This window comes from Convolutriloba macropyga, chromosome 13, assembly GCF_964194025.1.
Source record: "Convolutriloba macropyga chromosome 13, txConMacr16.3, whole genome shotgun sequence".
Classification (NCBI taxonomy): domain Eukaryota; kingdom Metazoa; phylum Xenacoelomorpha; order Acoela; family Convolutidae; genus Convolutriloba; species Convolutriloba macropyga.
Window position 1 is genome coordinate 36,631,717 of NC_134480.1, and position 22,043 is coordinate 36,653,759.

The 22,043-nt window shown below is 38.2% G+C and overlaps 2 protein-coding genes across 2 annotated transcripts in view; one reads left to right on the top strand and one right to left on the bottom strand.

The window, feature by feature from the left end:
- The window catches only part of LOC142351989 (uncharacterized), a 379,819-nt gene that overhangs the window by 109,011 nt on the left and 248,765 nt on the right, over nucleotides 1-22,043 (top strand). The window lies entirely within an intron of this gene.
- The window catches only part of LOC142352066 (pre-mRNA-processing factor 39-like), a 59,467-nt gene that overhangs the window by 24,528 nt on the left and 12,896 nt on the right, over nucleotides 1-22,043 (bottom strand). The window contains exon 7 of the mRNA XM_075404421.1: nucleotides 19,294-19,741. Coding sequence (XP_075260536.1) covers nucleotides 19,294-19,741 — 448 coding nt within the window. The remainder of the gene's footprint in view (nucleotides 1-19,293; nucleotides 19,742-22,043) is intronic.

The following is a 22,043-nucleotide window of genomic DNA, read 5'->3' on the forward strand; positions in this document are numbered from 1 at the left end:
TCTGCTGCGAAATAGGTCTAATAGCGTACTTTTTCAGCGGGCGAATTGCTCGCTGCGGCTTAAATAAAATAGAAATATCTGCGGACTTGTACAGCGGGCGTTTTGTCTGCTGCGGCCTATGAGAATAATTGATTAGATTTACTTGCGTAATTCAGTGGACATTTTGTCTGCTGCGAAATAGGTCTAATAGCGTACTTTTTCAGCGGGCAAATTGCTCGCTGCGGCTTAAATAAAATAGAAATATCTGCGGACTTGTACAGCGGGCGTTTTGTCTGCTGCGGCCTATGAGAATAATTGATTAGATTTACTTGCGTAATTCAGTGGACATTTTGTCAGCTGCGAAATAGGTCTAATAGCGTACTTTTTCAGCGGGCGAATTGCTCGCTGCGGCTTAAATAAAATAGAAATATCTGCGGACTTGTACAGCGGGCGTTTTGTCTGCTGCGGCCTATGAGAATAATAGATTAGATTTACTTGCGTAATTCAGTGGACATTTTGTCTGCTGCGAAATAGGTCTTATAGCGTACTTTTTCAGCGGGCGAATTGCTCGCTGCGGCTTAAATGAAATAGAAGTATCTGCGGACTTGTACAGCGGGCGTTTTGTCTGCTGCGGCCTATGATAATAATTGATTAGATTTACTTGCGTAAATCAGTGGGCATTTTGTCTGCTGCGAAATAGGTCTAATAGCGTACTTTTTCAGCGGGCAAATTGCTCGCTGCGGCTTAAATAAAATAGAAATATCTTCGGACTTGTACAGCGGGCGTTTTGTCTGCTGCGGCCTATGAGAATAATTGATTAGATTTACTTGCGTAATTCAGTGGACATTTTGTCTGCTGCGAAATAGGTCTAATAGCGTACTTTTTCAGCGGGCGAATTGCTCGCTGCGGCTTAAATAAAATAGAAATATCTGCGGACTTGTACAGCGGGCGTTTTGTCTGCTGCGGCCTATGAGAATAATAGATTAGATTTACTTGCGTAATTCAGTAGACATTTTGTCTGCTGCGAAATAGGTCTTACAGCGTACTTTTTCAGCGGGCGAATTGCTCGCTGCGGCTTAAATGAAATAGAAGTATCTGCGGACTTGTACAGCGGGCGTTTTGTCTGCTGCGGCCTATGATAATAATTGATTAGATTTACTTGCGTAAATCAGTGGGCATTTTGTCTGCTGCGAAATAGGTCTAATAGCGTACTTTTTCAGCGGGCGAATTGCTCGCTGCGGCTTAAATAAATTAAAAGTATCTGCGAGCTTGTACAGGGGGCGTTTTGTCTGCTGTTGCCTATGTGAACAAATGATTAGATTTACTTGCGTAATTTTTAACTGGATCCAAATTGCTCCACTGCTTCCCACTTATAGCATCTCATCCCAAAAGTTACTTCGCCATTTTTAGTTTTCAGAAGTGATGCCACTCAATAAGTTGTTCTGTTATTTGTTCAGAAATGAAGCGGGAGACCTACAGTTCTTAAATTTGATTGATGACCGATGGCCAAAAATGGTCATAACGCAGAAAATAAATCTACAGCTATTGAGTGAAGTAATCTTAAACCTAGAAACAGGTAAGCAAAGCTACTACTTAATCTGTAAAGGCGCCGAAGCTGATGTGAAACGGAGGTATGATGCGGATATCCTGGAGGAAAAGAAGTTGAAATCTCTGCAGTCGAAGACCATCCCAGTGGGCAGCTATCGAAAGCTTGAAAAACAAGTGACAGAAAAGGGATCAGATAATTTAACGAATGTAGTTGTGAGAGAGGAAAGCAGTAAAAATGGAGTTGAAATTTCAGCCTCTGGAAGTGACAACTATATGGCTGTTATTGAGAGTTCTCACCAAAAGGACTTGATGACTAAGAGTGTTTATAAAGAGCCAGTGAAAAGAAAAGCGGACAATGACACGAGGCTCTCTGAATTGATAAGAGAAACGAAGAAAAAAAGCAACTTGGATTCTATGGTTTGTCATTTTTAAAAATAAAAAAGTCTTCTTAAAAATAGTAAGATTCTTGCCAGTAAGGTTCCTAACGTAAAATTATTTTTGTTCAGTGCTGCGACCACCACAAGGATGTATGTGCTCTCCTCAAGTCTGACGAAGCGAAGTTTGCTAGCTTTATAAATGATCATGCCCAGGCTATGGCAGACTACAACAAAAAACTTGAGCAAGAAGTGCAAAGTTTTAAGTCATTGGTTAGTTTTCGTGCAATTATTTGCTGCTTGTCCTCGATGACCATTTTTGGGTTCTTGTAGGGCCATGAAGGGACGAAAATTAACGAAGAGGAAGAGAGTGCAGTACCAGAAATTGAAGCTGATGGCGTCGCGTGTGTTCGATTTCTTGAAGGAATTGACTTGTATGACCTTGGTTACGTGAAAAATCCAGAGGACGCTGGCAAGAAACTAAGAACCAAAATTTGGAACTGTGACGGTTTGACCGAGAAAATGATTTCGCCTTGTAAAAGTAACCACGATCAACGTGTTGCCGCAACTCCGGAAAAAGTAGCTCAATTTAAGGGTGTGTTTAGTTTTTGTTTCATCACTACAATAGATTGGGCACTGTTAGATTGATAAGTTGGTTTTAGCCCACATCAAAAGACTTTATGGTAAAGCCAAGTTCACAGAAGTCTACCCAAGAGCTCGTAAAGCTGCAAATCAAGCGGGAAGAAATAGAAAGAACTTCCTCAGGAGAAAACAGAGTAAAGATTTGAAAAACAGTGATTCAAAGAGAGAAGAGTCAGAAGTCGGAGATGAGGCGCGAGGTTTTTAGTTTGATTAGTTTGTTAGTCGCTCTGAGTGAAATGGTTTAGTTTTACATTAAGAAGTTTGATGTTAGATTTGATGTACTTAAACATTATTTACCCTGTTGGCATAGCAGATGAGCTAGTATTGTTATAGTTTTAATACGAGTTTGGCATATTTTGTGATGAGAATTTCATAAGCAGGATTTTATTCCTTAATCGTTTTGATTTTGTCCTCGATAAGCAAGCAAATTAATTGAGCCTCTTGTTATCCCCAACTGTTTTGAAATCTTTTTGATTGATAAAAAGGGTGGATTTTTCAAATCAACAAGCCGTAGTTCTAATTAAACAAGCATTGGAGTGCAAGTTCACCATTATAGGTGAGTTCTCTGAGAGGATTCTGGCACACGAAGTTTTTCCAGCTTGGAAAGTTTTGCTGCGTTATTCCATAAATAACTTCCTGTTGGCGCAATTTTTAGATACAATGAAAAAATCTGGCAAAAACAAGAAAAAGAAGTATTCTCTCTATTGACAAGGAACCTCTGCAGCAGCCAGCTCATCAAAGGAAATTGACATTCGAGGGATGTTCATTTAGTCAACCAATCTTAGCACGTGGCTCCAATGAAGCAATTGATAACCAATTTGAAACGGCAGGACCATCCTCGAGAACACGAGTAAACCCCACAAAAAGACTAAATGAATCTGATTCTGAAGTCGAGATAAACAACTCAGTCAAACTATCTCTGATGAAAGCAGAACAGAAATGGATTTTCGTTGGCTCTAAGGAAGTGCATCTATTGGGTGTTATCAGTGAGCTATGGCCAGAAAATTTCAGCTATATCCAACGATCGACGTTGGAAGAAAATAAAACTACGACTTTGAAAATTGATGGCATGGATGTTTCGTGTCGATTGCTCTTCAAGGGTTCCAAAAAACTGCAAAAGAAGTCTACGAAAAATATGAGGCGCAATTGAAAAGTGGTGTGAGACCTGAAAGCTTGAAAGTCACGTTTGTTAAGGTCGATCGTAAACGACAAGTCTTTGATGACGTGAACTTCCTATCAAAGACTGGCACGAATACCAAGCAAAGCTCCTTGCCGGCTTTAGGCGGGTCTCCAAATCAATCAAAGAAACCTCGAATTACCTCCAAGGAGACGACATTGAAGACTCCAACACAAGTGGGGCCAATTGAATTGCGTGATTTACCACCTTGTCCAAAGCTTACACCCGCCAATCGTGGTCAAGACTCAGATCCAGATTCTGATTGCGACATGTTTGAAGAGTTTGCCAACGCTCACGAAATGAGAATGGCTTCTTTGATGAAAGCTTTTAATGAAGAGTGTGTGAGGCAGACCAAGAGAAGGAATTTTATTCTAGAAACACTAAAGGATCAGGTAATCTTTTTTATAAACATATGACGGTCTTTTTATCGTGAATGAGTTTGGAAAATCAGCTTCTAGATATTCTTCTACAGATACATAAAAACCAGGCAGTCTTTGTTATTAAGGTAGGAAAGGTCTTTTTACGGCTAATGAGCTTCAGAAAAGAGCTTTTGAAAATTTTGATCTGGAAATACCTAATGATTGGTTAATCTTTGAGATAAAGGTATAATTTTTTGTCTTTTAATTGTTATTGAGAGTTTCTAAAAGGCTGCTTTTATAGCGACTGCTGTTAAAAGAGGAGATCTCCTACTTGAAACACAACTTCCAAAGCGTGGATGAGTATCCCGAATGGGAGGTACAACAAACGCCAGTCCTCCATGATGGATTTGATTTAATGACTATCTCCGCAGGAAGCGATGTAGGATCATTTGGACGTTCGATTGGCACTCATCTCTTTTCTTCTGGAGAAATTAACAAGCTGATTTCCCCGAAGCGAACGGCGGACAAAATTCGTTCTCCGGTATCTGACGAGCTTTCGGAAAAATTCAAAAATGTAGTGCGTCAGAAGTATCCGGCAACCCCAAATCTTGCCTAAAAAGTGGCAAGGAAATCGTACAATCAGTTGGTTCGAGACAGCTGCAGGTTTGCTGAAAACGAAGGTCATGTTACTGCTACGGCAACTAACAGTTCGTTCCAACCAAGTGACTATTCTGTCGAAAGATCCAATACTCAAGAGCAATTAGATGACGAAGCTTAAATAGAATCAGAATTATTTAGATTTAGTGTTAATTAGAATTATTGTTTAAAGTTTATCATTGATTGCCAGAAGTCAAATCGCAGTTTTAATCTGTTCAGTCACGTGTGTTTGTGCTGAGAATTTACGAGGAGTCAATTTATTGGTTTTTAAATCAAGTTACAAATGTTTTCGGTGCCAAACTCTAAATTAAGTTGTTTAATTGTTTGTTAAAATAGCTTGAAGATAGCTTTTCTGGAAGCATCTTGGTCAGATTGAAAAATTTGAATGAATTCAAGTTTTGTTTTCCCAGTTCTAATTGCTCGCAGTTATTTTAGTCATGTCTTTCTAATGCATTTTCCGCTAACACTTTTTTGTCGCGAGTTCTGTTGTTACAGCGCAACTGAACCAACAATATTCGGTTATGTTCATATAGTATTGATTGCGAATATGGCTCTTCAGGTGCGAAATGTCAGTTTGTGAAAAGCTAGTGATAGCTGATGCTTTTGTTGTGTCCAATATTTTGAAGCCGCAAGAGCGTAGGCCAATGATGATGTACAAAATTGATGACTTCTCAGATTTTCTTAATGAGGTGAGCTCGAATTCAACTCTTGCCAAGACTTTAGAAGGCTTTTCGAAACTGTACCGGGAGGCAGATAATAGAGGTTACAGAATTTTGCCGGATAAGTTTGGAGGTTTTGGCCTTTTCAATGTAACTGGGAAATTGCTGAAGCCAAAATTTGAGCCACTGGAGGACATTGTTGGAATAATTGAAGAGATTCCCGATAGTTTGAAAGAAAAACTGAGCCCCCTTTCAATTATGAAAAGCAGTTTTACGGAGAAGGAAGTGGTATTGCTTGGAGTGACAAGATTTGTCAATCACAGTTGTTATCCTAACACACGTTATTTCCAGGGATACAGCTGCAATTATTTGCCGTATAAAGCATTGAGACTTCAAGTCATACGGTCAATAAAACCAGGCGAGGAAATAACAGTCGATTACGGAGATTCTTTTTTTGGCAGCTTTGGAGAGTGCAAATGTGATTATTGTGCTGAAAAACACTCTTCTCGAATTGAACCAGATGCGAGCAATCAGGAGGGAAAATTTTTTGCTTCTTGTGAAAATCGTTCAGAGTTTGAAGGCCCGAGTTCAGACAATTCTTCAGAAGGCACGCATGTTTCAAGCCCAACAAAAAAGCAGTCAAAAATTGGCTCCCCTCTTTTGTTTAGTCATTTAACTGAAAACGAGACGTCGTCGGATGATTCAGATGTAGGAAATGCTCTTGCAGAATCTGTTGGCACTTTCTCTGAAAAAGATACCGTTGGGGAGATTTCTGTTAATAGTAAGGCAATATACAGGAAAAGAAGGTTGGGAAGACAGCACAAGGGTAGCGTCAAGGTGCACCGATCTTCTAAAACTGATCCTGTTGAAGTAATTGACGGCTTTATTGAACAGACAGCAAGTTTTTCCGGTCAAATTGATGACGAGCAACCATTTCTATCAGATTATGATCCAGTTCCGATTTCTGATCAAGTGATATCGTCTTCCGTTGCAGCACGCGGCTACTCCTTTCTTACAACTGATGATCAGTCGGAAACAAGTAGAGAACGAAGCCCAGACAGAACGCCATTAGTTAGCTCATCAAGTTTTCCTCAACTGAATTTTCCCGAGAACATTCTATGTGGGAACTCCAACGTTACAGTCCACAATGCCCTAATTTCGCTTCTAACCCTTGTGGCAAAACATGGGGGCTCGGACGAACTTCTATATGATCTGATTAAACGAGAGCAATTTATTCATCCTAATTCTGGGTTCCCGACGCCTTTCAGCGTGAAAACGCTGATTCCTGAACTCTCAAATAACTATACTAAAAGTCACACGTGTTACGATAATGGCGAGTTGATTTGTCTGCATTTTTTTGAACATCTTAGATCTGTTGTAGAGAAAAATCACGAACATATTCTGAGGTACAGTTCAACCCGAGAACAATATAAAGACTTGAATTTGGAACCCGTCTTAGAAGGTGACTGCATGCGCCTCCGACTGATTGTGAATACAGATGGAGCCATTGTTCGTGATAGTGCGAATGAGTCGGCATACCCTGTGTGGGTTGCTTTAGCGGATCTGCCACTAATTCTTCGATCGAAATATGAGAATATTGTTCTCTGTAGTGTTTGGTATGGAAGTGGGGATTTGCCTGGGGACAATATCTTCAAAAGTTATCAACAGGAAATATCAAGAAAGTTCACTGTAAACGCTGAGGACTATGTTTTTGATGCAAAATTTAAGACAATTGCCTTAATTGTAGATCTTCCTTGCAAGAGTAGTGTCCTTAAAATGAAAAAATTTAACGGGTATTATGGTTGCACTTTATGTGAAATGAGAGGCAAGCATAGGCTTGGGGCCCACTTTTACCCTCATAGCGAAGATTTGAAAATGAGAAAACCGGAAAATCATTATCGCCAATCTATCCTGTTTGAAAGCGGCGATGTTGATTACAGGAAATCAAACAAAGAAGACGATCCCGAAATTGATAGCAAAGGTGTTCAAGGTTACCCTTATGTGTTTAAAGTTATTCCAAATCTTCCTCTCACTGCCCCTATAGATACGATGCACCAACTTTCTAAAGGTGTTGCTAAAGACTTGTTGGAGTTTCTTTTTGAGATCAGTGGATCTCCAGTCTCAATTGAGTATGCAACAGTCAATCTAAAATTACCGTCAGAGTTTAAGCGAAGTGTTCGTTCTCTTGATAACTTGAAGCATTTCAAAGCAAATGAATTAAAAATGTATCTCCTGTATCTAGCGCCGATTGTTTTCCGACCTCTTCTTAACGACTATTCAGATATCCGTGATTTAAACTACCTTGTTTTTGCACTTCGTTCGCTCTATGAGAGTGGGGAAAATGCTTCTTTATGTGGATTGCTTTTGGAAGCTTTTTGTAGAAATATGCATTTCAAATACCCAGGAAGACAATTTGAGTCGATTAATTTTCATCTGTTGCGGCACCTCGCTTGGCAATGTGAATTTTTTGGACCCCTGTGGACCACTTCTGCGTCACTTTTTGAATCTGCTAATCATTATCTAATCCGGCCTATAACTGGAACAGTTAACACGTGCAAGTTATTAGTTCAAAGATATATCCGAAATCGCGAACTGATGCTGTCAGATCTAAAAGACGATTCTTTGAAACCTTTGGTTTCAAATTTACTCGGGAAAAAACTGCCAATTAAAGAAGACTACGGGTTAGTTGAAACACAGGAAGTTAAAATGTTGGTTGATCAGTTCCCCTCCGCTAAAATTTTCTGCCGATATGACGGAAAGTTTCTTCTTGATTGCGCCTGCTACTCCCGAAGCACTAGTAATAGCTATGTTGAGATCGGAAAAGATGCAAAAGTGGGACAATTGATTGCATTTTATGACAATGGAACAGTGCGATGCTTGATTCGCGTCTTTAAAATTTTAGAAAGACTTGCCACTAACTTAGAAGGAACTGACTTTGCCGAGTGCTGCGAAAAGTTTGAACCTCTAGATTTTGTTGTTGAACAAACGGAAGAGACTCTTCACTATGACGTCGATGATATATCCTGCAAATTAATCCGGATTTCATACGATCAATTGTATTTTGTGAAACTGCTAAAACACTTTGAGCATGATTAATACTTTGTGTCAAACTAGATATCAACGTAAAGTTTTTCAACCTAGTGAAGGACTAATTCAATTAGTTTGAGGGTCTAGGGAGCAGTGTCAAACTCCGAATAGAACCAGAAAGCGAATGAATTTTTGACCTAGCTGGTCTACGAAAAAAGTTGTCGATACGTTGTTAAATTTCGAGCTCTGAAAACACCTATTTAGTGTTTCAACATAAATCGTTTTTCAGTCTAGTCAAGGACTTATTCAATTAATTTGAGGGCCCAAGGAGGAGTGTAAACATTAGAATAGAGTCTGAAAGCGAATGAATTTTTGACCTAGCTGGTCTACAAAAAAAGTTGTCGATACGTTGTTAAATTTCGAGCTCTGAAAACACCTATTAAGTGTTTCAACATAAATCGTTTTTCAGTCTAGTCAAGGACTTATTCAATTAATTTGAGGGTCCAAGGAGGAGTGTAAACATTAGAATAGAGTCTGAAAGCGAATGAATTTTTGACCTAGCTGGTCTACAAAAAAAGTTGTCGATACGTTGTTAAATTTCGAGCTCTGAAAACACCTATGTAGTGTTTCAACATAAATCGTTTTTCAGTCTAGTCAAGGACTTATTCAATTAATTTGAGGGTCCAAGGAGGAGTGTAAACATTAGAATAGAGTCTGAAAGCGAATGAATTTTTGACCTAGCTGGTCTACAAAAAAAGTTGTCGATACGTTGTTAAATTTCGAGCTCTGAAAACACCTATTTAGTGTTTCAACATAAATCGTTTTTCAGTCTGGTCAAGGACTTATTCAAATAATTTGAGGGTCCAAGTAGGAGTGTAAACATTAGAATAGAGTCTGAAAGCGATTGAATTTTTGACCTAGCTGGTCTACAAAAAAAGTTGTCGATACGTTGTTAAATTTCGAGCTCTGAAAACACCTATTTAGTGTTTCAACATAAATCGTTTTTCAGTCTAGTCAAGGACTTATTCAATTAATTTGAGGGTCTAAGGAGGAGTGTCAACATTGGAATAGAGTTGGATAATGGATGATTTTTTGGCCTAGCTGTTCTACAAAAAAAGTTGTCGATACGTTGTTAAATTTCGAGCTCTGAAAACATCTATTAAGTGTTTCAACATAAATCGTTTTTCAGTCTAGTCAAGGACTTATTCAATTAATTTGAGGGTCTAAGGAGGCGTGTCAACATTAGAATAGAGTCTGAAAGTGAATGAATTTTTGACCTAGCTGGTCTACAAAAAAAGTTGTCGGTACGTTGTTAAATTTCGAGCTCTGAAAACACCTATTAAGTGTTTCAACATAAATCGTTTTTCAGTCTAGTCAAGGACTTATTCAATTAATTTGAGTGTCTAAGGAGGAGTGTCAACATTGCAATAGAGTATGAAAGGGAATGAATTTTTGACCTAGCTATTCTACCAAAAAAGTTGTCGATACGTTGTTAAATTTCGAGCTCTGAAAACACCTATTTAGTGTTTCAACATAAATCGTTTTTCAGTCTAGTCAAGGACTCATTCAATTTATTTGAGGGTCTAAGGAGGAGTGTCAACATTGGATTAGAGTCTGAAAGCGAATGAATTTTTGACTTAGCTGGTCTACAAAAAAATTGTCGATACGTTGTTAAATTTCGAGCTCTGAAAACACCTATTTAGTGTTTCAACATAAATCGTTTTTCAGTCTCGTCAAGGACTTATTCAATTAGTTTGAGGGTCTAAGGAGGAGTGTCAACATTGGAATAGAGTATGATAGCGAATGATTTTTTGGCCTAGCTGTTCTACAAAAAAAGTTGTCGATACGTTGTTAAATTTTGAGCTCTGAAAACACCTAATTAGTGTTTCAACATAAATCGTTTTTCAGTCTAGTCAAGGACTCATTCAATTTATTTGAGGGTCTAAGGAGGAGTGTCAACATTGGATTAGAGTCTGAAAGCGAATGAATTTTTGACTTAGCTGGTCTACAAAAAAAGTTGTCGGTACGTTGTTAAATTTCGAGCTCTGAAAACACCTATTAAGTGTTTCAACATAAATCGTTTTTCAGTCTAGTCAAGGACTTATTCAATTAATTTGAGTGTCTAAGGAGGAGTGTCAACATTGGAATAGAGTTGGATAATGGATGATTTTTTGGCCTAGCTGTTCTACAAAAAAAGTTGTCGATACGTTGTTAAATTTCGAGCTCTGAAAACATCTATTAAGTGTTTCAACATAAATCGTTTTTCAGTCTAGTCAAGGACTTATTCAATTAATTTGAGGGTCTAAGGAGGCGTGTCAACATTAGAATAGAGTCTGAAAGTGAATGAATTTTTGACCTAGCTGGTCTACAAAAAAAGTTGTCGGTACGTTGTTAAATTTCGAGCTCTGAAAACACCTATTAAGTGTTTCAACATAAATCGTTTTTCAGTCTAGTCAAGGACTTATTCAATTAATTTGAGTGTCTAAGGAGGAGTGTCAACATTGCAATAGAGTATGAAAGGGAATGAATTTTTGACCTAGCTATTCTACCAAAAAAGTTGTCGATACGTTGTTAAATTTCGAGCTCTGAAAACACCTATTTAGTGTTTCAACATAAATCGTTTTTCAGTCTAGTCAAGGACTCATTCAATTTATTTGAGGGTCTAAGGAGGAGTGTCAACATTGGATTAGAGTCTGAAAGCGAATGAATTTTTGACTTAGCTGGTCTACAAAAAAATTGTCGATACGTTGTTAAATTTCGAGCTCTGAAAACACCTATTTAGTGTTTCAACATAAATCGTTTTTCAGTCTCGTCAAGGACTTATTCAATTAGTTTGAGGGTCTAAGGAGGAGTGTCAACATTGGAATAGAGTATGATAGCGAATGATTTTTTGGCCTAGCTGTTCTACAAAAAAAGTTGTCGATACGTTGTTAAATTTTGAGCTCTGAAAACACCTATTTAGTGTTTCAACATAAATCGTTTTTCAGTCTAGTCAAGGACTTGTTCAATTAATTTGAGGGTCTAAGGAGGAGTGTCAACATTGGAATAGAGTATGATAGCGAATGATTTTTTGGCCTAGCTGTTCTACAAAAAAAGTTGTCGATACGTTGTTAAATTTCGAGCTCTGAAAACACCTATTAAGTGTTTCAACAGAAATCGTTTTTCAGTCTAGTCAAGGACTTATTCAATTAATTTGAGGGTCTAAGGAGGAGTGTCAACATTGGAATAGAGTATGATAGCGAATGATTTTTTGGCCTAGCTGTTCTACAAAAAAGTTGTCGATACGTTGTTAAATTTCGAGCTCTGAAAACACCTATTTAGTGTTTCAACATAAATCGTTTTTCAGTCTAGTTAAGGACTTATTCAATTTATTTGAGGGTCTAAGGAGGAGTGTCAACATTGGATTAGAGTCTGAAAGCGAATGAATTTTTGACTTAGCTGGTCTACAAAAAAATTGTCGATACGTTGTTAAATTTCGAGCTCTGAAAACACCTATTTAGTGTTTCAACATAAATCGTTTTTCAGTCTCGTCAAGGACTTATTCAATTTGTTTGAGGGTCTAAGGAGGAGTGTCAACATTGGATTAGAGTCTGAAAGCGAATGAATTTTTGACCTAGCTGGTCTACAAAAAAAGTTGTCGATACGTTGTTAAATTTCGAGCTCTGAAAACACCTATTTAGTGTTTCAACATAAATCGTTTTTCAGTCTAGTCAAGGACTTGTTCAATTAATTTGAGGGTCTAAGGAGGAGTGTCAACATTGGAATAGAGTATGATAGCGAATGATTTTTTGGCCTAGCTGTTCTACAAAAAAAGTTGTCGATACGTTGTTAAATTTCGAGCTCTGAAAACACCTATTAAGTGTTTCAACAGAAATCGTTTTTCAGTCTAGTCAAGGACTTATTCAATTAATTTGAGGGTCTAAGGAGGAGTGTCAACATTGGAATAGAGTCTGAAAGCGAATGAATTTTTGACTTAGCTGGTCTACAAAAAAATTGTCGATACGTTGTTAAATTTCGAGCTCTGAAAACACCTATTTAGTGTTTCAACATAAATCGTTTTTCAGTCTCGTCAAGGACTTATTCAATTGGTTTGAGGGTCTAAGGAGGAGTGTCAATATTGGATTAGAGTCTGAAAGCGAATGAATTTTTGACTTAGCTGGTCTACAAAAAAATTGTCGATACGTTGTTAAATTTCGAGCTCTGAAAACACCTATATAGTGTTTCAACATAAATCGTTTTTCAGTCTCGTCAAGGACTTATTCAATTTGTTTGAGGGTCTAAGGAGTGTCAACATTGGAATAGAGTATGATAGCGAATGATTTTTTGGCCTAGCTGTTCTACAAAAAAAGTTGTCGATACGTTGTTAAATTTTGAGCTCTGAAAACACCTATTTAGTGTTTCAACATAAATCGTTTTTCAGTCTAGTCAAGGACTTGTTCAATTAATTTGAGGGTCTAAGGAGGAGTGTCAACATTGGAATAGAGTATGATAGCGAATGATTTTTTGGCCTAGCTGTTCTACAAAAAAAGTTGTCGATACGTTGTTAAATTTCGAGCTCTGAAAACACCTATTAAGTGTTTCAACAGAAATCGTTTTTCAGTCTAGTCAAGGACTTATTCAATTAATTTGAGGGTCTAAGGAGGAGTGTCAACATTGGAATAGAGTATGATAGCGAATGATTTTTTGGCCTAGCTGTTCTACAAAAAAAAGTTGTCGATACGTTGTTAAATTTCGAGCTCTGAAAACACCTATTTAGTGTTTCAACATAAATCGTTTTTCAGTCTAGTCAAGGACTTATTCAATTTATTTGAGGGTCTAAGGAGGAGTGTCAACATTGGACTAGAGTCTGAAAGCGAATGAATTTTTGACTTAGCTGGTCTACAAAAAAAGTGTCGATTCGTTGTTAAATTTCGAGCTCTGAAAACACCCATTTAGTGTTTCAACATAAATCGTTTTTCAGTCTCGTCAAGGACTTATTCATTAATTTGAGGGTCTAGGGAGGAGTGTCAACATTGGAATAGAGTATGATAGCGAATGATTTTTTGGCCTAGATGTTCTACAAAAAAAGTTGTCGATACGTTGTTAAATTTTGAGCTCTGAAAACAACTATTAAGTGTTTCAACATAAATCGTTTTTCAGTCTATTCAAGGACTTTTTCAATTAATTTGCGGGTCTAAGGAGGAGTGTCAACATTAGAATAGAGTCTGAAAGCGAATGAATTTTTGACCTAGCTGGTCTACAAAAAAAGTTGTCGATACGTTGTTAAATTTCGAGCTCTGAAAACACCTATTAAGTGTTTCAACATAAATCGTTTTTCAGTCTAGTCAAGGACTTATTCAATTAATTTGAGGGTCTAAGGAGGAGTGTCAACATTGCAATAGAGTATGAAAGCGAATGAATTTTTGACCTAGCTGTTCTACAAAAATAGTTGTCGATACGGTGTTAAATTTCGAGCTCTGAAAACACCTATTTAGTGTTTCAACAGAAATCGTTTTTCAGTCTAGTCAAGGACTTATTCAATTTATTTGAGGGTCTAAGAAGGAGTGTCAGCATTGGAAAAGAGTCTGAAAGCGAATGAATTTTTGACCTAGCTGGTCTGCAAAAAAAGTTGTCGATACGTTGTTAAATTTCGAGCTCTGAAAACACCTATTTAGTGTTTCAACAGAAATCGTTTTTCAGTCTAGTCAAGGACTTATTCAATTTATTTGAGGGTCTAAGGAGGAGTGTCAACATTGGAATAGAGTCTGAAAGCGAATGAATTTTTGACCTGCTGGTCTACAAAAAAAGTTGTCGATACGTTGTTAAATTTCGAGCTCTGAAAACACCTATTTAGTGTTTCAACATAAATCGTTTTTCAGTCTAGTCAAGGACTTATTCAATTAATTTGAGGGTCTAAGGAGGAGTGTCAACATTGGAATAGAGTATGATAGCGAATGATTTTTTGGCCTAGCTGTTCTACAAAAAAAGTTGTCGATACGTTGTTAAATTTCGAGCTCTGAAAACACCTATTTAGTGTTTCAACATAAATCGTTTTTCAGTCTAGTCAAGGACTTATTCAATTAATTTGAGGGTCTAAGAAGGAGTGTCAGCATTGGAAAACAGTCTGAAATTGAATGAATTTTTGACCTAGCTGGTCTGCAAAAAAAGTTGTCGATACGTTGTTAAATTTCGAGCTCTGAAAACACCTATTTAGTGTTTCAACATAAGTCGTTTTTCAGTCTAGTCAAGAACTTATTCAATTAATCTGAGGGTCTGAAGAGGAGTGTCAACATTGGATTAGAGTATGAAAGCGAACGATTTTTTGGCCTAGCTGTTCTACAAAAAAAGTTTCCGATACGTTGTTAAATTTCGAGCTCTGAAAACACCTATTAAGTGTTTCAACATAAATCGTTTTTCAGTCTAGTCAAGGACTTATTAAATTTATTTGAGGGTCTAAGGAGGAGTGTCCACATTGGAATAGAGTCTGAAAGCGAAAGAATTTTTGACCTAGCTGGTCTACAAAAAAGTTGTCGATACATTGTTAAATTTCGAGCTCTCAAAACACCTATTTAGTGCTTCAACATAAATCGTTTTTCAGTCTAGTCAAGGACTTATTCAATTAATTTGAGGGTCTAAGGAGGAGTGTCAACATTGCAATAGAGTATGAAAGCGAATGAATTTTTGACCTAGCTGTTCTACAAAAATAGTTGTCGATACGTTGTTAAATTTCGAGCTCTGAAAACACCTATTTAGTGTTTCAACAGAAATCGTTTTTCAGTCTAGTCAAGGACTTATTCAATTTATTTGAGGGTCTAAGGAGGAGTGTCAACATTGGAATAGAGTCTGAAAGCGAATGAATTTTTGACCTAGCTGGTCTACAAAAAAAGTTGTCGATACGTTGTTAAATTTCGAGCTCTGAAAACACCTATTTAGTGTTTCAACATAAATCGTTTTTCAGTCTAGTCAAGGACTTATTCAATTAATTTGAGGGTCTAAGGAGGAGTGTCAACATTGGAATAGAGTATGATAGCGAATGAATTTTTGACCTAGCTGGTCAACAAAAAAAGTTGTCGATACGTCGTTAAATTTCGAGCTCTGAAAACACCTATTAATTGTTTCAACATAAATCGTTTTGCAGTCTAGTCAAGGACTTATTCAATTAATTTGAGTGTCTAAGGAGGAGTGTCAACATTGCAATAGAGTATGAAAGCGAATGAATTTTTGACCTATCTGTTCTACCAAAAAAAGTTGTCGATACGTTGTTAAATTTCGAGCTCTGTAAACACCTATTTAGTGTTTCAACATAAATCGTTTTTCAGTCTAGTCAAGGACCTATTCAATTTGTTTGAGGGTCTAAGGAGGAGTGTCAACATTGGATTAGAGTCTGAAAGCGAATGAATTTTTGACCTAGCTGGTCTACAAAAAAAGTTGTCGATACGTTGTTAAATTTCGAGCTCTGAAAACACCTATTTAGTGTTTCAACATAAATCGTTTTTCAGTCTAGTCAAGGACTTATTCAATTAATTGGAGGGTCTAAAAAGGAGTGTCAGCATTGGAAAAGAGTCTGAAAGCGAATGAATTTTTGACCTAGCTGGTCTGCAAAAAAAGTTGTCGATACGTTGTTAAATTTCGAGCTCTGAAAACACCTATTTAGTGTTTCAACATAAATCGCTTTTCAGTCTAGTCAAGGACTTATTCAATTAATTTGAGGGTCTAAGGAGGAGTGTCAACATTGGAATAGAGTCTGAAAGCGAATGAATTTTTGACCTAGCTGGTGTACAAAAAAAGTTGTCGATATGTTGTTAAATTTCGAGCTTCAAAAACACCTATTTAGTGTTTCAACATAAATCGTTTTTCAGTCTAGTCAAGGACTTATTCAAATAATTTGAGGGTCTAAGGAGGAGTGTCAGCATTAGAATAGAGTCTGAAAACGAATGAATTTTTGACCTAGCTGGTCTTCGAAAACAGAAGTGGATTTGTCGTCAAATTTTGAGCTCAAAAACTATAGCGTTTCAACAAAAATTGTTTCTTCTCTCTTTCTTTTCCTCTTTTTCTATCTTTCTCTCTCTCTCAGTCTGTCTCTCTGTCTGCTCTCTCTCTCCCTCTCTCTCTCTCAATTCAGTCTCTCTTTTTTCTCTCACTCTTTCTTTCTTCCTCTCTCTCGCGCGCTCCTCGCCTCTTTTTGTTGCCTTCTGGGCATCTGCTCGCTTCTCTCTCTCTCTCTCTCTCTCTCTCTCTCTTTCTCTCTCTCTCTCTCCAGTTTTCTTTGCTTATGGCAAAGTCCTTTTCTGCTTTTTAGGATTGCCTTCTGGGCAAATTCGGTCGTTTGCTCGATGTCACGGTCGTCCGGTTTCGTTTTGCTCGTTTTGCGCTCGCTCGTTTTCCGTTTGTTCGCTTTCAGGCTCTTCGTTTCCCGCTCGCTCGCTTTTCGCTCGTTCGCTTTCACGCTCGTTGTTTTCGTTTTGCTCTCGCTCGCTTTTCGTGTGTTCGCTTGCACGCTCGTTCGTTTTTGTCACGCTCATTTTGCGGTCGCTCGCTTTTCGCTCGTTCGTTTTCACGCTCGTTCGTTTTTGTTTCGCTCGTTTTGCGCTCGCTCGCTGTTCGCGTGCTTGTTCGTTTTTCGTCGCTGCTCTCGCTTTCCGCTTGAACCCCACCCCCTTTCTGAGTCCCCTTTCTTGTGCTTTTAGATGTTCATTTATATGTTTGTTTGTTTGTTTCTTCAGCGCGATAACCCCCCGCCCTTGTTTGTGACCCCTTCGCGCAGCACAATACCCCCCGCCCTCTCTCTGCCCCCTTTCTTGTGCATTTAGATGTTCATTTATATGTTTGTCTCTTTCTTTCTTTAGCGCGATAACCACCCGCCCTTGTTTGTGACCCCTTCGCGCGGCGCGATAACCCCCCGCCCTTGTTTGTGACCCCTTCGCGCATTAGTCTTAGCTATTTAGGGTCTTTGTTTTTTTTAATGACAAATTTACTGCAGCAAAAACCTGAACGCAAAAAATCGGAAAAATATGTAAGATAAGCGGTGAATTTATGTAAGTTCACCGCTTGAGTAAGCTGTGGTCATATAAAAATTCACCGCAAAAATTGGAAAAATATGTAAGATAAGCGGTGAAAAGTTAGTTTTTTCACCGCAAATTTCGTACATAATTTTGCGGTGAAATGCGATGAATGCGGTGAAATTATGTAAGATCACCGCTTGCTCTAGCGGTGATCTTACATAATTTCACCGCATTCATCGCATTTCACCGCAAAATTATGTACGAAATTTGCGGTGAAAAAACTAACTTTTCACCGCTGATCTTACATATTTTTCCGATTTTTTCTCGACCCGGGTGAACTGCCCTTCAGTTTGTTTGAGAGCAATTAACAACCGTCTTGTAAAGTTCTTAATCAACTCTCGTTGCCTTTACAACAGCTGCATAATTTACGCCACATTGTAGATGATTAGACTATCTTTGAATAGCAACAGTGGGGAGAAAAGCGTGGCGGAAAAAGACAGCCAATCCTAAAGTAGTTTCAGAAATGCTGAAATGTTCGTAGTATTCATCGGGCGCTAACAACTAATTTCATCAGTAATTTATCAAACTGTTGTTATTCAAATGAGAGTTGATGAAAGCCATGCTGAGTGATTCAGGTCATTCGCGACCAATTCTAAAGCTTCTTGTAATGAGCAAAACAATTACGACAGATTCAATTTTCTGTTTAAAAAATATCACAAATGATTAAAAAATATCGCGCAGATTGCAGAAACAATTATGAAATAGATTTGCGCGTCGTGTAATATTTATATGGAAACAGAGAAAAAAAAATTCACTATAAGTCAAAAAAATTCTGGGCTTAAAAATATGAACATAACCGACTAAAGTCGGAAGAACTGCTCTCAAACGACCGGCGGGTGGTTGGCTTTGTTAGTAGCTTGCAACGGTTTAGTGAGGCTAGCTTTAGCTTAATTGAAGGGGCGTGAGGTGAGCGCGGCGTGGGGGGGGGGGGGGGGTCAACGGCCTGAACGATGTGCAGGCAGGGGTGGGAATTGGGGGGGGGGGGGGTAATGTTGGAGGGTGGGGTGAAGCGGGTGAGGTGGGGGTGCGGGATCAATTGCTAAGAACCGCCCTTCACACCATAAGTATAAGTCTCCAAAACAGTTTCTGTGAATCGTAAACTTTGTGACCAGTAGCTCAAAGAAATCTTAACGCCCGATGGGCGCTACCTGTTTATCCCGTTCTTGAAAAAGTCACATGGGTCAGACGAAAAATTGGTCAAGCAAAAAATCGCATTTTAGAAGACCAACAGGACTAATATAATTGCTACAAACTTCGTTTGAGAGCAATTAAACATAAACAGACTAACGTCGGATGGATTGTTCTCGAGCGACAGGCGGGGACCATCTAATTCACAGCGGTCGTGGCCTACAATTTTATGGGTTCAAAAATATCCGACGAGTGAGGGGCTTGATCCGGCAACCTTCTGAGTTAGAGACCTTGACCACTATGTGCTATGCCAGCTTGTTATTTCTCTGGCTCAAAAGTATCCGAGTTAGCGAACAAAATAGCGGTTCACGGAAACAAAAAAAATATTAAAAATGCGAGTCAGAAACAAAACCGAGACAAAGTATAGCAGCTCTCCGCTTGCAACTTCCAGCTTTAAAAAATATTATTTTGAAGTTTTGGAAGTGTTAACTGGCATCCAAGTATCTGCCAGTCCGATTAATACTCTCAGGCACAAAATAAATTGCAAAATTTACAATTAAATTAAGCCCACTACGTCCCCCTTTTAGTTCGCTGTTTCGATACATCCAAAACAGAAATGTCTCAAAAGCGCCTCCACATTCACTCACGGCAAGTTTTCTTTCTAAATACATGATTCCGGTCTTACAAAAATGAGGCACTGACCTGTGACTCAAAAGGCGCCATCTTTTCAATTTCACTCTTCAGAGCCTCAAACACCGAAGAGCGCCTTTTGATCACGAGCATCTTGAGGGGTTCCTGGTCCTCACTCGCCAGATTCGCAATCCTCTCTTGCACGTTTTCTGAAGTCGCAATTTCTGCAAAGTGCTTCGCTGCCGCCTCTGCGTTGACAATTTTGACTGCTGCCTCCACTGCCGCTTCTGTTTCCCTCTCTGCATCTGTGACAGCAGAATTTTCGCCAGTAGTGTCACTGTCACTGTCCATTTTGGCATCTGTCTCATCCTTTTCTTCGTCATAGTCCCTGTCTTCCTGTCCATCTTTATCATCATCTGTGCCCGCAGCCTCTTTGACCAAAAGTTCTCCGACCAGGCCGATAAGTTCTTCTTTGCTCACTACTTCCTCCACTTTTTCACACCCCACAAATGTCTGGAACCTAAACATGCATTTGTTACCGCACGAAACACTTCATCAAAAAATCTAGAAGCTTTGCAAAAATCAATCACAGTCGACGGAGGTATTAACCACTTGGCTATCAGGTACTCGTCATCGAGTCTGTAACAATCGGTTTTGTTTGAACAACAAATTTTACTTTGGAGTGAGAGCAATGAAATCACTCAAAAATAAACTACATAGCCGGCAGATTGCCGGAATAGCTGCGAAAGAATAGACCTGCAAGCCATATAATAGAGATAGAAACAGATACAGATCTAAATTAAAAAATTGACGCCGCTCAAAAAACTAGGCTAAAAAACATTCAGCGACAAATTAATAAAGCTTGTTAAAATTCATTCCACAGAAGCCTCTTATTAGGGACCTTTACTGCACATAGGAGTTCGTTTGACCTTAAACAAATTCAAATTTAACTTAAGTTTTAAAGTGCAAAAGTCATTTTATTGAGTGAGGTAAGTCACGTTTGATCAAAATCTAATCACGCAAATAACCTAAAAACTTTCGCTAAAGCGAGTGAGAAATGACGTCACGCGCGCAAATGCCGTTAGTGAGAGGAAGAAGTCATTCAGAAAATTTGACTTTTTCAGTTTTGCTGTGTGAACAAATGTAAAACGAAAAAAGAGCGTCAGACGACGAAACAAAAAAAACAAACCAAGAGCACCGCAATAGAGCTACGCTCAGCTTACAGCATCGCAGCTATAAAAACAACTAACGTCGGGTGAATTGCTCACAAACGACCGGCGAGCGGTTGGCTTCGTCAGTAGGTAGCCACGGTTTAGTGAGGATACCTTCAAATTAATTGAAGGGGAGTAAGGTGAGCGCAGCGGGGGTGCAAAATGGGATTGGGGAACTGATGTGGGGGCGGTGGTGTGTGGGATCAATTTCTAAGAACCGCCCTTCACACCACAAGTATAAGTCTCTGAAACAGTTTCTGTTTATCGCTTACTTGAAGACCAGTGGGCTGAACGGCTGTAAGAGAACATAATGCAAACTGGGCGCTACCACTTTATCCCATTTTTGAAGTAGAAATTCAAATGGGTCAGCCGAAAAATCGGCCAAGCAAAAAAACTGCACAAGAGAGACAAACAGGATTAATACATTTGCTAGAGATTGCTTTTGAGAGCAATTAACAATGATTTCCTAAAATGTACTTGTTAAGTAATGTATGATAAAAACATTTCTAGTATAACTCACTGTTAATGAGGATCAGAGATGATAACATTACGCCACATAACAGCAGCTGGAGTGTGGCATCAAAGAGAGAGAGAGAGAGAGAGAGATAAAACGTGAACGAGAAAGAGAAGGAAAGAGACCCTAACCAAAAGAGAGGGAAAGAGATAGGAAAATTTTCCATGATGGGATTCAACTCTGCAACTTCTAGTTTTCTAGCCTTGTTAGTAAATAAATCATATAGAAAAATGAAAAAAGCAAAATTAAAAAAAAATTCAACTTCACAGTAAAAAATTCAAAACCTTTTTTTGTCTCAATCAAGTAACCCGTATTCCAGACCTGAAAACATTCGTTAGCCAGTAATAGTCGTTAAACTCAGAAAAAAAAACAAATATTGAAAAATTTTGGAAACCATTGCAAATTTTAACAAAATATTGCTATAATTCAAGAACAATCTCATTGTCTCAAGAGACTATCCAGTATCCCTGTTTCGAGCCTAGTTTCACTGGCTCCTTTTCTGAGTTTATAAAAACTCAGGGGTCCACTTCTGAGTTTATAAAAACTTGAAACATGGAAAAAAAATTTAAAAATTTATATTTTATCCAAAAATTACACATACTAGAGTCATAAAAATATTGATCATCATCCCATTAACTCACGAAATTATTCAGCAGCTTTTTATTAAAACTTGGAGGAGGTCCCAGGGCCCCTGGTGCCGTAAAAAAATTTAAAACATGAAAAAATTCCAAATATTCTAAAAAAATTGCTTAAATTCGTGATATTAAAATCTCTATGAAGACATTCCATTACCCCTTGAAAGACATTCCATTACATCTATAGACTATGCAGTAACATATTATCAAACCATAGAGGACGTTCCATGGTTTTTGGGTCTACAGAAACCTGAAAAAGACAAAATTTAGAAACTTGCCTTTTAAAATGCTATAACTTGTGATATTAAACTTGTGATATTAAAAACCGAAAATTAATCCATGACCAACAAAAATTTTCCAGTAAACTATCATCAAACCCTGACGAAGGTTTTCTGACACTTGAGGTTCAAAAAAAACCTGAATTACTATAAACTTCAAGAAATTGAAAATGGCAAAAAAATG